This window comes from Onthophagus taurus, chromosome 8 (assembly GCF_036711975.1).
Source record: "Onthophagus taurus isolate NC chromosome 8, IU_Otau_3.0, whole genome shotgun sequence".
Classification (NCBI taxonomy): Eukaryota; Metazoa; Arthropoda; class Insecta; order Coleoptera; family Scarabaeidae; genus Onthophagus; species Onthophagus taurus.
Window position 1 is genome coordinate 6,548,972 of NC_091973.1, and position 16,301 is coordinate 6,565,272.

The 16,301-nt window shown below is 30.7% G+C and overlaps 1 protein-coding gene across 1 annotated transcript; it reads left to right on the forward strand.

Annotated features, from left to right (window-relative positions):
* The first annotated feature begins 56 nt into the window (after positions 1-56).
* Positions 57-8,960, forward strand: LOC111425354 (E3 ubiquitin-protein ligase ari-2). The gene is made up of 3 exons (XM_023059331.2): positions 57-452; positions 510-1,009; positions 7,722-8,960. The coding sequence occupies exons 1-3, from the start codon at positions 207-209 to the stop codon at positions 8,425-8,427; spliced, it is 1,452 nt and encodes a 483-aa protein (XP_022915099.1). The 5' UTR covers positions 57-206; the 3' UTR covers positions 8,428-8,960.
* Positions 8,961-16,301: the final 7,341 nt, after the last annotated feature.

The following is a 16,301-nucleotide window of genomic DNA, read 5'->3' on the forward strand; positions in this document are numbered from 1 at the left end:
TAGGGGATTTTAATTCGATTGGTAACGCTGCAGTTAGAACTAGAGTTCTACATTATCGATAAATATAACAACAATTTGGCAGATGGTGAACATATGATCGGAACATAATTAATATGGCGTATAAGTGAAAAAAAAGAAAAAATTATAAATTAATTAAAAAAGGAATGGGTGTATAATTGGAACAGGAGCTAATAACGTGAGTAAAAATGGAAGCAGATCGGCAAGACACTGAATCAGACATGGACTGTTCAGACAATGAAAACGAGTGTTATGACGATTATGATTATTACAATATCCCTGAAGACAATGATATGGAGCAAATTGACCCTAGTGAGACAGATCCAGAGTATTTCCTGTATGAATGCCTTACAGAAGTGCAAGTTGAGCAGCTTTTGAATGAAACAGTCGCTTTGTTGAGTACCACATTACAAATAACACCTTCTCTTGCAAAGGTAAAGTAAATAAAACGTTTTTTAAGCAAAGTTAGTTTAACATTATTATTTTTGTAGGTACTATTACATGCACATAATTGGTCAGTGTCAGATATTGTGTCAAAATATCGCGAGAACCCCAGCGCTTTGCTAGTTTCATCAAAAATAAAACCAGCAGCTATTCCAACAACATTTACATACACAAGATATGCAACATGTCCTGTTTGTGTCAGTCCCCAAGTCAGTCAGAGTTTTTGTCATTTATCATGCGCCCATTTGTTTTGCAAGGACTGCTGGACAATGCACTTCGAGGTGCAGATTAATCAGGGAATTTCCACTGCCATCAGTTGTATGGCGCGCGACTGTGAAGTCCTCGCGCCTGAGGATTTTGTCCTCAAACACCTTTCCAAGCCGAATTTGCGCGAAAAGTACCAGCAATTTACTTTTCAAGATTATGTTAAATCTCATCCTCAACTACGCTTTTGTCCAGGACCTAATTGTCAAGTTGTTATTAGGAGTAGAGAATTAAAGGCCAAACGATCTGTTTGTACTCATTGCAAAACTATTTTTTGTTTTAAGTAGGTATATTAGTGGAAAATTTTTAGTTTACATCACCATTCACCTAGCAATAAAATATCTAATCACCAAAAGAATGTATGACTAACTTTAACCAGGAAAAAGAGAATTGAAATTTAATATGAATTGATAAGAAACGATTTGTGATGTAAACTAAAAACTTTCCGGTGTAATTCAAGAATCACCATGTGGAAATCACTCAAATAAGCCGTTACAAATAGAAAAAACATACAAAAGTTTTAGTCTTTTTTAAAACCTATTATAATAAAGATGAATTAACTGTACAGAGTCAATCAAAACGTTATGGCAAAACAAAATTATTTTTTCTTTAATGGAACACATCTTGAAATTCTAAACAAAATTTATGTAGCACATCATACACCTAAACTTAACCATTTTCGAGATATTCAACTTTGAAATTACTCTTATAAATAACACAAAAATATTTTAGTCGATTTTGTCGACCTTTGAAAATTTCTCATCTCATAAGAAAATAATTTGCGCCCAAAGTCGATTGATTACAAAAAATTACGTCACTAATTAGATAAATTCGTAAATTTTTAAAAGCTCGATATCTGAAAAACGGTTAAGTTTAGGTCTATGATGTGCTAAATAAATTTTGTTTAGAATTTCGAGATGAAATGAAATATGAAATAATATACAGGATGTTCCATTAAAGAAAACGTAGCTTTGTTTCGTCATAACTTTTTGACTGATCCTGTATACTTAATTTGTCTTTATTGTAATAGATTTTAATAATCACTCAATCTTTTGTATCTTAACATTTTTCGCTAACTATCTTACTTTAGGAGATAATTGACCTGTTCAGATGTTCAGCGAAATGATTAGAACGCACTCGTATATCTTTCGGACGCGGCGGAACTGTCCAGAAGCGTGGAAACTTTCTTAAATGAAAATTTGGTAAAACTAATAAAAAATTAAGTTCAAAAAACAGTATGACGTCACTTTTTGTGACGTCATCGACCATGCAAGGTCGCTAATATATACGGAAACGCTCGGTTATCTCCTAAAGTAAGATAGCTAGCAAAAAATGTTAAGATACAAAAATTTTTGTATTTTTTAAAACCTATTATAATAAAGATGAATTAACTATACAGAATCAATCAAAACGTTGTGGCAAAACAAAATTATTTTTTCTTTAATGGAACATCCTGTATATTATTTAATATTTCGGTTCATCTTGCAATTCTAAACAAAATTTATGTAGCACATCATACACCTAAACTTAACCATTTTCGAGATATTCAACTTTGAAATTACTCTTATATATTACACAAAAATATTTTAGTCGATTTTGTCTACCTTTGAAAATTTCTCATCTCATAAGAAAATAATTTGCGCCCAAAGTCAATTGATTACAAAAAATTACGTCATTAATTAGATAAATTCGTAAATTTTTAAAAGCTCGATATCTGAAAAACGGTTAAGTTTAGGTCTATGATGTGCTAAATAAATTTTGTTTAGAATTTCGAGATGAAATGAAATATGAAATAATATACAGGATGTTCCATTAAAGAAAACGTAGCTTTGTTTCGTCATAACTTTTTGACTGACCCTGTATACTTAATTTGTCTTTATTGTAATAGATTTTAATAAACACTCAATCTTTTGTATCTTAACATTTTTCGCTAACTATCTTACTTTAGGAGATAATTGACCTGTTCAGATGTTCAGCGAAATGATTAGAACGCACTCGTATATCTTTCGGACGCGGCGGAACTGTCCAGAAGCGTGGAAACTTTCTTAAATGAAAATTTGGTAAAACTAATAAAAAATTAAGTTCAAAAAACAGTATGACGTCACTTTTTGTGACGTCATCGACCATGCAAGGTCGCTAATATATACGGAAACGCTCGGTTATCTCCTAAAGTAAGATAGCTAGCAAAAAATGTTAAGATACAAAAATTTTAGTATTTTTTAAAACCTATTATAATAAAGATGAATTAACTATACAGAGTGAATCAAAACGTTTTGGCGAAACTAAATTACTTTTTCTTTAATGGAACACCCTGTATATTATTTCATATTTCGGTTCATCTTGAAATTCTAAACAAAATTTATGTAGCACATCATACACCTAAACTTAACCATTTTCGAGATATTCAACTTTTAAATTAATCTTATAAATAACACAAAAATATTTTAGTCGATTTTGTCGACCTTTGAAAATTTCTCATCTCATAAGAAAATAATTTGAAATATGAAATAATATACAGGTGTTCCATTAAAGAAAACGTAATTTTGTTTCGTCATAACTTTTTGACTGATCCTGTATACTTAATTTGTCTTTATTGTAATAGATTTTAATAAACAATCAATCTTTTGTATCTTAACATTTTTCGCTAGCTATCTTACTTTAGGAGACAATAGACCGTTTCCATACATATCAGGGCCCCTGTATATTTTCGTTAAAACGCATATTTTCGGGTGAAATACGGTTGGTTCTTAGGTTTTCGACGCAAAACGACTAAACTGTCGTTGTTTACCATCTATAAACTAAAGATAACCTTAAATCTATACCTGATACAACAAATGAACCAAAACGTACAAAAAAATCGACGACATTTTGGATTTACCTGGTGTGGAAATAAAGTATCTTGGAGTCAGATTCCAAAATGTATTGTATGTGGAGAACAACTTACAAATACAGCAAAGGTTCCTGCGAAATTAAAACATAATAATTTATCATCTAAAAATAAGGAGGAACAAGGAAAACATTTTCAGAAGACAGTTACAGTTTCTGACAAGGCGCAAATAGCGTCGTATAAAGTAGCGGAAGGATGATACAGTTAAAAGAAGAATTGTAGATGTATCACAAGATATCTAAATCCAAAGAACAGGCCAATATATGCAGGGTGAGTTATTATTATCCCGGCGGTCGATAGTTACTAAACCGTTTGAAAAAGAAAAAAAATTTTTATACAAAAGTTGTTTGACTCATGACTATTTATTACGTAAAATTATTTTCACTTATACAGGGTGCTCCATTTAAGCGTAAGGAGAGTACAACAAATTTATTTAAATGGAACACCTGTATATTTTATCATATTATGAATACAACTAAATTTGTTTATACAACCGTATATGTTACTATTTCACAGCGTTCATAGTTCCTGAGATATTCAATTGTTTTTCCAAAATGTGCCCATTACAAGACCTTTTTAAAAACGATGAAATTTTTTCCAGTTTTGCCTTGAAACTACGTCACACGATAGTCAAAGCCAGTAGATAGATGATAGTATTCAAAGATATTAGATACACTATATTAGATACAGCGTGTTTATAATGCTTAGTTACTTTTGATGTTTTTCAAATGGCTTTTTCTTATGATTTTTAAACGGAACACCTTGTATATTGTGTGCTGGTTGAATTCCCCATCAAGTTCTCTTTAATTAATGATAGGTATGTCATATGTCTAACTTTAATAGTTTTCCTGATATTTAGAATTTAAAGAAAAATGTGTAATAAAATGTCAAAAACGACATTTTTGCTAATTTTGTCTTGAAACTACGTCAGACAATAGTCAAAGCCAGTAAATAGATGATAGTATTCAAAGATATTAGATACACTATACAGGGGCTGTTTATAAAGCTTAGTTACTTTTGATGTTTTTCAAATGGCATGATTTTTAAACGGAACACCCCGTATATTGTGTGCTGGTTGAATTCCCCATCAAGTTCTCTTTAATTAATGGTAGGTATGTCATATGCCTAACTTTAATAGTTTTCCTGATATTTAGAATTTAAAGAAAAATGTGTAATAAAATATGTCAAAAACGACATTTTTGCTGATTTTGCCTTGAAACTACATCAGATAATAGTCAAAGCCAGTAGGTAGACGATAGTATTCAAAGATATTAGATACACTATACAGCGTGTTTATAAAGCTTAGTTACTTTTGATGTTTTTCAAATGGCTTTTTCTTATGATTTTTAAACGGAACACCCTGTATATTGTGTGCTGGTTGAATTCCCCATCAAGTTCTCTTTAATTAATGATAGGTATGTCATATGCCTAACTTTAATAGTTTTCCTGATATTTAGAATTTAAAGAAAAATGTGGAATAAAATAAGTCAAAAACGACATTTTTGCTGATTTTGCCTTGAAACTATGTCGGATAATAGTCAAAGCCAGTAGGTAGATGATAGTATTCAAAGATATTAGATACACTATACAGGCTGTTTATAAAGCTTAGTTACTTTTGATGTTTTTCAAATGGATTTTTCTTAAGATTTTTAAACGGAACACTCTGTATATTGTGTGCTGGTTGAATTCCCCATCAAGTTCTCTTTAATTAATGATAGGTATGTCATATGTCTAACTTTAATAGTTTTCCTGATATTTAGAATTTAAAGAATAATTTGTAATAAAACATGCGTTATTGTACTTAATATTATATTCTGTCTATTTTTATCAGTTTTCTTGTTCTTTCTTTTATGATTTGATTAATATTTTATAATGTAAAATAATTTTGTGCCGATATACCAGATTTTAATACGACTTAGTACTTTATGAGATTCGAAATCGTCAAACTACTTTTGTATAAAACATTTTTTTCTTTCTCAAACGGTTTAGCAAGGATCGTCCGCCTGGATGCTAATAACTCACCCTATATATGACAGCATCAATTCATATTTAGAAGAATTCAACTTGTCGTGGAACTGCTTCGTAGGAATTTGTACAGATGGAGTTCCATCTATGAACAAATGCTCACTTTGTATACATGCGTTGTTTCTTACATAGAGAAGCATTGGTTTCCAAAACATTAGCAATAAATCTAAAATGAGTGTTAGAACAAGTGATATCTGTAGTTAAAAAAACATTTTAACTTGCACTGATAAATTGCTAACATTCCAGAACAAAATTTCATTTTGGAATAATCGAATATTAGAAAAAAAGGACAGTCGATATGTTTCCATTAATTTCATTTCAAGTGAAGATGCAACCGAAATTATTTCTATAATTGCAGAACATTTATCTAGTATTTTTAAATAGTTAGTTATTTACCATCTCTTAATGTAGAAAAATATGATTGGATACGAAATCCATTTTGTAAAGATTTTATTTCTTCATCATCTTATCGTACATTAAAAATGAAATTTGAAGAGGTAGGTCTTGAACAATTTTGGATATTTGCTCAAAGGGAATATCTAAAAAGGCACTTAATATTTTGCTACTATTTTCGACGTCGTATCTATGTGAGCTCGGATTTTCCACACTGACCAACATAAAAACTAAAAAAGGGAAAGATTAAGCAATTTAGAAGATGAAATGAGAGTAGCATTATCGCATATAAGGCCAAATATCAGGGATATCTGCAAGACTCGACAAGTTAACTTTTAAAATTAATATAGCTATTGTTAATGGTGTCCTTTATTGAATTTTTTCAAGATAGATACTCTTAGCCTTTCTAACTAAAGATGGTGTTCTGCTATTTTTTATTACTGTTAAAAATGTTCCGCCACCACGAAAAAGTTGAAAACCACTGATGTAGAAATTCCACTTTGAGTATGGTCTGAAGACGCACGGCTAAACCCGATACTTTCTAGTTCTAGGTCTAGTGTTAGTACTAGTTTTATACTATCACTAGAACTAACATTAGACCTCGAACTAGAAACATTCGGGTTTAGCCGTCTTGAGAGACGTGCGGCTAAACCCGAATGTTTCTAGTTCTAGGTCTAGTGTTAGTTCTAGTTTTGCATTAGAACTAACACAAGACCTAGACCTAGAATCATTCGGGTTTAGCCGTCTTGAGAGAAGTGCGGCTAAACCCGAATGTTTCTAGTTCTAAGGCTAGTGTTAGTTCTATTTTCGCACTAGAACTAACACAAAACCTAGAACTAGAATCATTCGGGTTTAGCCGTCTTGACAGACGTGTGGCTAAACCCGAATGTTTTTAGTTTTCGGTCTAGTGTTAGTTCTTGTTTAGCAGTAAAACTAACACAAGACCTAGAACTAGAATCATTCCGGTTTAGCCGTCTTGAGAGACGTGCGGCTAAACCCGAATGATTCTAGTTCTAGGTATAGTGTTAGTTCTAGTGATAGTACTAGTCTAAAACTAGAATTAACACTAGACCGAGAACTAGAAACATTCGGGTTTAGCCGCACGTCTCTCAAGACGGCTAAACCCGAATGATTCTAGTTCTAAGTCTTGTGTTAGTTCTAGTGCAAAACAAGAACTAACACTAGACCGAAAACTAGAAACATTCGGATTTAGCCTCACGTCTCTCAAGACGGCTAAACCCGAATGATTCTAGTTCTAGGTCTTGTGTTAGTTCCAGTTTTATACTAGCACTATCACTAGAATTAACACAAGACCTAGAACTAGAATCATTCGGGTTTAGCCGTCTTGAAAGACGTGCGGCTAAACCCGAATGTTTCTAGTTTTCAGTCTAGTGTTAGTTCTAGTATTAACACAAAGTCTATTGACGCATAGTCTATCTAACGACAGGTTATGCATCGTTATGCATCAAAAGCCTAAGAAAAACAAAGGTGTTTCATCCGTAAATATACGTTGTAATCTCACGTAGTTTAGTAAAAATAACTTTACTTTTAAGTTTATCAGATTGATTTTATGCGTGGCTATAAAACGTGTTTTTCGAAAATTTTTAAGCCACATGATGATTCTTGAATTTTTTCAACTTTCCTATTTTTTTGTCTTATCTAATATAACTATTGTTAATGAATTCTTTAGGTGTGGAATGGATTATCACGCACCTACTGATTGTGGAATAATAAAACAGTGGTTAACAAAATGTGCGGACGATAGCGAAACAGCAAACTACATAAGTGCACATACCAAAGATTGCCCAAAATGTCATATTTGCATAGAGAAAAATGGAGGTTGCAATCACATGCAGTGCTATAATTGTAAGCACGATTTTTGTTGGATGTGTTTAGGCGATTGGAAGTCTCACGGTTCGGAGTATTACGAGTGTTCGCGTTACAAGGAGAATCCAAATATCGCGCACGAATCGGTTCATGCTCAAGCTAGGGAAGCACTTAAAAAATATTTGCATTATTACGAACGGTGGGAGAATCACTCGAAATCGTTAAAACTGGAGGCTGAAACGTTGGAAAAATTGAAAGCGAGGATAAACCAGAAGGTGATGTCAAATTTGGGAACATGGATCGATTGGCAGTATTTATTTGTAGCGGCGAATTTATTGGCTAAATGCCGATATACGTTGCAGTATACTTATCCGTACGCGTATTTTATGGAAACGGGGCCGCGAAAGGAGCTGTTTGAATATCAACAAGCACAACTTGAGGCGGAAATAGAAAACTTGTCGTGGAAGATCGAACGAGCTGAAACGACGGACCGCGGAGATTTAGAGAACCAAATGGATATCGCTGAGAAGCGAAGGACTACTTTATTAAAAGACTTTCTAGACGTGTGATATTTTAGAAAATGTAGCCTTTTTCTCAAATTCTAAACTTTTCATCTTAATCGTATCGTCTCTGATAATAGGGATTAGTTCAGTTTCCGGCGTCTTGTCGTTAAGCGTGGATGATAATTAATTACTATTTAGTGTTTTTCGGTAAGACCGACACGACTACCAGCGTTATTAATTTATTGTGTCCCCCACCTCCCCCTTTCACTTTCCTTTATCCAAAACGCAACCTATCATTTTTCGTTATCGAATTAATTCACAATCTCTCGTAGGTGGTCGACGTACTTTTAGGAGACTTTTATTCATTTCCGTTCAATTTTACTCGTACTCTCTGTACAGAAATGTAAGTGCAAATATATTTTTAAGTCTTATATATATATAAATATATATGGAGATATATACCGAGGAGTTTACTACACACGTGTCTTTGGCAGTTTTAAAAATATGCGGAAATCTATTTTCCCATTCGTTTTTGTAAAGTTATCTGTAATCAATATAATTAATTAGAATTTTTAAATAATAAATTCGCAAAATTTTAATATGTTTTTATATTTTTTCATTTTAATTATCTAGTATCTCTTTTTGGTGTTGAACTCGTATAAAATCCAGTTCTTGGAATATAAGTATGAAAATTTTTCAAAGTGTTAATAAAAGTTTTGATAAAATGTTGCGATAATTTTTAAAATTCGCTATAAAAGTAATTTCTTGAAGGATCCTTGTGGAAATATCACCAATTATTAATTAAAGTATCCTCTTTTTAATGCAAAAAGCCGTTTTGGAAAATCACTTTCAGTTCTTGAGAAATAAATTTTTGAAATAATCGATTTTCGCCGATTAAGTTTTAAAAAATCGTATAAAATCCTCTTCTTGGAATATGAGTATGAAAATTTCCCAAAGTGTTAATAAGAGTGTCCTCTTTCCAATGCACCAACCCGTTTTGAAAAATAACTTTTAGTTTTTGAGAAAACAATATTTGAAATTTTGATAAAATTTGCGATGTTGCGATAATTTTCAAAATTCGCTATAAAATTAATTTCTTGAAGGATCCTTGTGGAAATATCACCAATTGTTAATTAAAGTATCCTCTTTTTAGAGTTGCTTCGTTAGTTACATCAGCATCAATAAGTTCATTTTGTATCTTGGATCCAAATAAGTTGACATATTATCTTATCAGCTTTCTTATTAATTTCATTTTTATTCAAATATCGCAATAATGTGGCAATGCAAATTGTTACTAACATCACTAAGACGAAAAGCTTCGTCTTGCAATACTTTTTCATAAGGTATATTGAATGTTCCAGAACGAATTTGGCCATTTTTCCAAAATACTGTTAAGAGCCAACATTTATAGCAGTAATCTTGTAATTGAAATCGACCAGAGCTAACAGTACAATTGAGAAATAATTCTTATAGTTATAAAATAAAGATCCACCTTTAAAAATGGAAGACATATTGGAAGTCAGCAACTCAAAATTAACTAAAAACGCTCAACTGATGTTATTAAATGTTATTTTACACCAGACTGCTAACTGCTACGTTAAAATTGGTAACGCGTAAAGTGTTATTTTTGGATTTGTCCACTATGGGGGCGCTGGTGGATTTTCTAATAATAATGGATATGATTAAGAGATGGTAGCACCATTTTTGATTAATATTCTCCCTCTTATATTTTCTCGTACTAATAATAAAAATTGTTTAGTATTTCTTTTTTAATTAATAAATAAAATTTTATTGTATGAAAACAATTTTCTGTAAAAACCGGTTGTTTCTACCAGTTTATTTTCATTAAAAGATAATATTAATTTTTAGAGAAATTTTTGCATTACTTTGAACAATTTGAAGAGTTTTATTACAAATGTGTCGTATTCATTATTGTTTGTTATTGTCAATACCACAAAAAAAGAAAACGTAAATATAATATTAAATTTGTACGATGTCGGAAAATAAATGTATAAATTTCCTCGCGATGAGGAACGTTGCCAAATATGGACAAAAAATTTAGGTTAGTAATAAAGCAGACTTACTTAATTTTTAGTCAATAAAGAAGTATTATTATTGCTGTGACTCTTAAAACTTTTTGGTGCTACATTATTATTAATTGTGACAATTTATTAATCGTGAAAAGTCATGGCAGCTAGTTTATTTGCTTTAAATATCTATAATTATTATTTAAAACTAAAATTATTGGTCTTTCATTGTAAACAAGCTTTATCTTTTATTAATACTTTGAAATAATATAGTAATTAGACAAGGGGTTAAAAGGTATGGAAACAAAATATATTGAAACGTCGAGCTGGAACTCGAGCGGAGATTTTCATTAAAGTCCATCCTAAATAAAATATTGAAACATTTATTAGAGGTACTTGAGGTAGAGGTACTTCAGATAGGGATACTTGGGATAGAGATAGAGATACTTGAGATAGAGGTACTTGAGGTAGGGGTACTTGGCTAGAGATATTTTATAATTAATTAATAATTTAAATCTTAAAGCTCAGTATGTACATAGTACATAAAGAAATAGAGATATTTTATAAAAGCATATGTTGTTTCTTCAAAGAAGAAACCCTTTCTGAAGAAGAACGCATCCCTGGAAGAGCTAGAGAGATAAAGATAAAGATAAATAAACCTGCGTTCTAGGAGGAGGTTCTTGATATTAATTTTTTTTAAATAATGTTGATCATTTTTAATTAGTTCCTTTAAGTTATTGTTAAATTTAAGGGTGGGATTATTCTTAATTTTTGTCAGCATTTTTGTCTCCCATGGTAACAATATGATTTTCTATTTTAATTTTCTATTTCAAATTTTTAATGTTGCAAAGAATTGATTTAGTAAAGCGGAAAGACCCGAAAAGGGTCGATAGCTTAATAAAGATATTTTCTCTCTTCTCTCTTGATTTAGTATGGAAAAATTTTATGTTGACGCTCTTATTCCCACTTGTTTTCCCTCACTCTTTCACCTTTATCATCTGGCGAACGTTCCTTACGACCTCAGTGCAATTTCACCCCCCCATCATGCTGACTCACGTTATTTAATTTTAAAGGAAATTTTTACGTGTTAATTGTAAGTTTAAAAATTTTCCTTTTTTTTTTGATTTCTTATATTTAGTTATTATGGTTCTTTCTCTACTGGTTCGGTAATTTGTTTTGTCATTAATTTTGAACATTTATCTTTAAACACTTTGAAAAACGAGATTTACGATGAAGCGGAGAAACGCCATTTTAATTTTTTGGATTTTTCAATTTACCCGGGGAGGATTCGTTCGAAAAAATTCTTTTCAATTTTATATTTCACCCTTTAGGTTTTTTACTTTTTATTTTTTGTAAACGGAATCTTTTTGAAGAAATTCTAAAGATATTGAAGTGTTTAATACATTTTCCACTAGGAATAATAATAAAAATTCCATATGTACGTATAAATAGAATGTTCGTGCAAAATAATTTGATATTAAAATAGTATTATTTAAGTGTTTGCCTAACCTACCATTTAAATTAGCTATAATATTGAATAATTAAAAGGCAGGGTGGTTATGATGAAGAATAATTTATTGAATCTGAAGAATATATTTAAAAATCGTCATCAGGCACGACTGTAATTAATAAAAATAAAAATAAAAATACAAAAATAACTAAATGGCTGTAAAAATACCAAAAAAAAAAAAATTAATAAAAATAAAATAAAACTAAAAAATATAAAAAAATAAAATAAAATAATTACCGTCGTAAATTTGGGGTAGCATTTCGCAGGTGAAGAATCAAAAAGGGTCGTCATAAAAAATTATTTTTCATTACATCCGTTTAGCGAGCAAGTTGAAAGTTAAAGTTAATATAAAGACTAAAATAAGAATGAATAGGAGAATAAAAACAAAAACAATCTTAAATGAAAGTAAAAAATACAAGCTTAAATCAAATCAATAATAAAACGTGAAATCCCTTCAAATAAATAAAATAAAATTAAATTAAAAAATTAATAATGAATTCTATCTCTTTTCAACGTGCAAGCCAAAAACGCAAAAAAACAAAAAAAAAATTCCAAAACCGAAAAAACAGATTTACATTAAAATATGAAAAAATTTAACATGAAAAAGAAAAATGAAACAACAGAAAATTTATTTTATTTTATATTTTTTAGTTTTATTTTATTTTATTTTTATTTATTTTTGTTTTTGGTATACAGCCATTTAGTTATTTTTGTATTTTTATTTTTATTAATTACAGTCGTGCCTGATGACGATTTTTAAAAAATCAAAACATATGTAGCACCGAATTCAATAAATTATTCTTCATCATAACCACCCTGCCTTTTAATTATACCATTTAAATGACTCCATGTACCTACCAACTGGAAGTCTGGTCCCCAATTAGAAAAAATTAATTTTGATTAAATTCGCTATAACTAATGAACGGTTTGACCGATTAACACGTTAAAATTTCTTATTGGTACTTTTAAGGGTGGGTATCAAAGGGTTCAGTTCAATGGAGTTGTATAGAGTGATGTCAAATTTTTTTAAATAGTGTTGATCATTTTTAATTAGTTCCTTTAAGTTATTGTTAAATTTAAGGGTGGGATTATTCTTAATTTTTAAAATGTTATTTTCTTTAAAAATAGCAATTTTGTCTCCCATAAGATTTTCTATTTCAAATTTTTAATGTTGCGAAGAATTGATTTGGTATGGAAAAATTTTATGTTGACGCTCTTATTCCCACTTGTTTTCCCTCACTCTTTCACCTTTATCATCTGGCGAACGTTCCTTATGACCTCAGTGCAATTTCACCCCCCCATCATGCTGACTCACGTTATTTAATTTTAAAGGAAATTTTTACGTGTTAATTGTAAGTTTAAAAATTTTCTTTTTTTTTTGATTTCTTATATTTAGTTATTATGGTTCTTTCTCTACTGGTTTGGTAATTTGTTTTGTCATTAATTTTGAACATTTATCTTTAAACACTTTGAAAAACGAGATTTACGATGAACGGAGAAACGCCATTTTAATTTTTTTGATTTTTTTTATTTAATCGGGGAGGATTCGTTCGAAAAGATTCTTTTCAATTTTATATTTCACCCTTCAGGTTTTTTACTTTTGATTTTGTGTAAACGGAATCTTTTTGAAGATATTCTAAAGATATTGAAGTGTTTAATATATTTTCCACGAGGAATAATAATAAAAATTCCATATGTACGTATAAATAGAATGTTCGTGCAAAATAATTTGATATTAAAATAGTATTATTTAAGTGTTTGCCTAACCTACCATTTAAATTAGCTATAATATTGAATAATTAAAAGGCAGGGTGGTTATGATGAAGAATAATTTATTGAATTTGAAGAATATATTTAAAAATCGTCATCACGCACGACTGTAATTAATAAAAATAAAAATACAAAAATAACTAAATGGCTGTAAAAATACAAAAAAAAAGAAAAAAATAAATAAAACTAAAAAATATAAAATAAAATAAAATAATTACCGTCGGAAGTTTGGGGTAGCATTTCGCAGGGGAAGAATCAAAAAGGGTCGTCATAAAAAATTATTTTTCATTACAACCGTTTAGCGAGCAAGTTGAAAGTTAAAGTTAATATAAAGACTAAAATAAGAATGAATAGGAGAACAAAAACAAAAACAATCTTAAATGAAAGTGAAAAATACAAGCTTAAATCAAATTAATAATAAAACGTGAAATCCCTTCAAATAAATAAAATAAAATTAAATTAAAAAATTAATAATGAATAAAACGCAAAAAACAAAAAAAAATCCAAAACTGAAAAAACAATTTACATTAAAATAAGAAAAAATTAAGCTTTTTGAAGAAATTCTCTTCGATGCTTGAAACAATACTCTCGATGCTCCTACACCGACGGTAATTATATACAGGGTGATTCTCAACCTATACGCATAAACTGAGGGCTTTATTCCTTAGGACAAATAATGACTAATAGATGAAAAAAATTTTAGTAAAAGTTTTTTAGTTTCCTAGATATCCGATATAATCGGCGATATCTAGATAATGTGTTTCCTGGAAGATGGATAGGTCGAGATGGTCCAATAGCATGGCCACAGTGATCGCTGGGCTTCAATCCTCTTGATTTATGATGTTATTTTAAAATGTTCTATGTTTTCTTAATATGAAAGTAAATATCACGGATACCTATGGAACAGAAAATCTTTTACTACTAACTTTTTCGCTATTAGTCATTATTCGTCATGAGGAGTAAATCCCTCAGTTTATGGGTATAGGTTGAGAATCACGCTGTATATTTTTTATCTGCGTTTTTGTTATATCTGACTGTTTCTTTGTTCCCATAGTCGTGTTCGAAATCTTCGAAGATTAAAACCTAAATAAAATATTTCCATCGGTTATACGACTTTTCATTTTTTTAGCAGCAAGAAACCCTAGGCATCTCCAATAGACCCCGACATCAAGAAAATCTTAATCCTTCGAGAAAAATCAAGCAAGTGCCCGAAACTCTATGGTCTGCCCAAAATCAGCATGGATTTTCCACCGGATGTCGCAGGTGGTGCGGAGGGTTCATTGACCTGCTCTCCGGGGCCTGACGGTCCATCTTTCAGGAAGGCTGCTCCGGATCGGGGACGGTGTAGGACCGTTTTGTAAGTGGCTCACAAGAGTTTGGTCCTCCAATGTGGAACGTTGACTATTTCCATATCGGAAGCTGTTAGTTTTCCATATACAGGTGTCCGGAAATGACGTGTACAACGAAAAACCGCAAATACCTTGACCAAAAGTATGATGATTTAACTCAACTTATCCATATATAAAATTGCTTAGTTTAGTCGCTAGAGGGCTTTAAAAATTCATGATGAATCAAAGATAAAACGCAAAATGAAAATTACGAATACCGCTGTCAAAAACTATTAAAAAAAAGTTATTATTAAAACTACCTTACATCACTCATTCGCGTTTGTGGGGATTTAGAAAATATAGTTTTGTGGCTAAACCGTTCGCCCAGCTGAAATTTTGTAAGAGAGAAAATAGTTTCTAAATTAAAGTAACTAAATATTCAGAAAAGAAAAATGGTAGTGTTTGTACAGGGGGTTAAAAAGATATGGATGCGTAAATTATTGTGACAAAGTTTTTAAGCACCCTATAATTTTCGAAATTGAGTTTACTCCACAAATAACTGTAGTCTACTGATACACGCATGACCAAAAAATGAGTAAAATCCATCGAAGATTTTTCACTTATTAAAAAAATATATTATTTTTAAAGCCCTCTAGAGGCTAAACTAAGCAATTTTGTATATAGATAAGTTGAGTTATATGATCATATTTTTTGTCAAGCTACTGGTGGTCTTGCGTTGTACACGTAATTTCTAGACATCCTGTATACATATACATAGAATAATCATGCAAAATAATTTGATATTAAAATAGTATTGTTTAAGTGTTTACCTAACCTATCCTTTGATATGGACTCTCTCCGCTGATAGAATGAGAGTCATTCGACTTGCGCATACTACATATCAATCCTATTATTTCACGTGGAAAATAACCATGATGCTTTGATCTCAATGAGAGTTAGTACTTTCATGGAAGCATGTGGTCAGAGAGGCTTACAAACCCTCCAGCATGCCTACGAAGTGGGTATATTTGCATCTTGGTTATTTTCCACGTGGAATAATAGGATAGATATGTTGTTTGCCCAAGTCGAATGACTCATTCTGTCAGCGGAAGGAGTCGATATCAAAGGATAGGTTCGGCAAACACTTAAATAATACTATTTTAATATTAAATTATTTTGCACGAATGTTCTATTTATATGTACATATGGTACACTAGCTCAAGATATGGAAGTGCTCAATATATTTTCCACGAGGAATAATAACAAAAATTCCATAAGTACGTATAAATAGAATATTCGTGCAAA

Bases quoted from the DNA above. Each gene is read 5' to 3' on its own strand.
- LOC111425354 (XM_023059331.2), top strand. From the start codon at position 207: ATGGAAGCAGATCGGCAAGACACTGAATCAGACATGGACTGTTCAGAC. The intron at 453-509 runs GTAAAGTAAATA...TTATTTTTGTAG, and splicing joins TAACACCTTCTCTTGCAAAG to GTACTATTACATGCACATAA. The intron at 1,010-7,721 runs GTAGGTATATTA...TGAATTCTTTAG, and splicing joins AAAACTATTTTTTGTTTTAA to GTGTGGAATGGATTATCACG.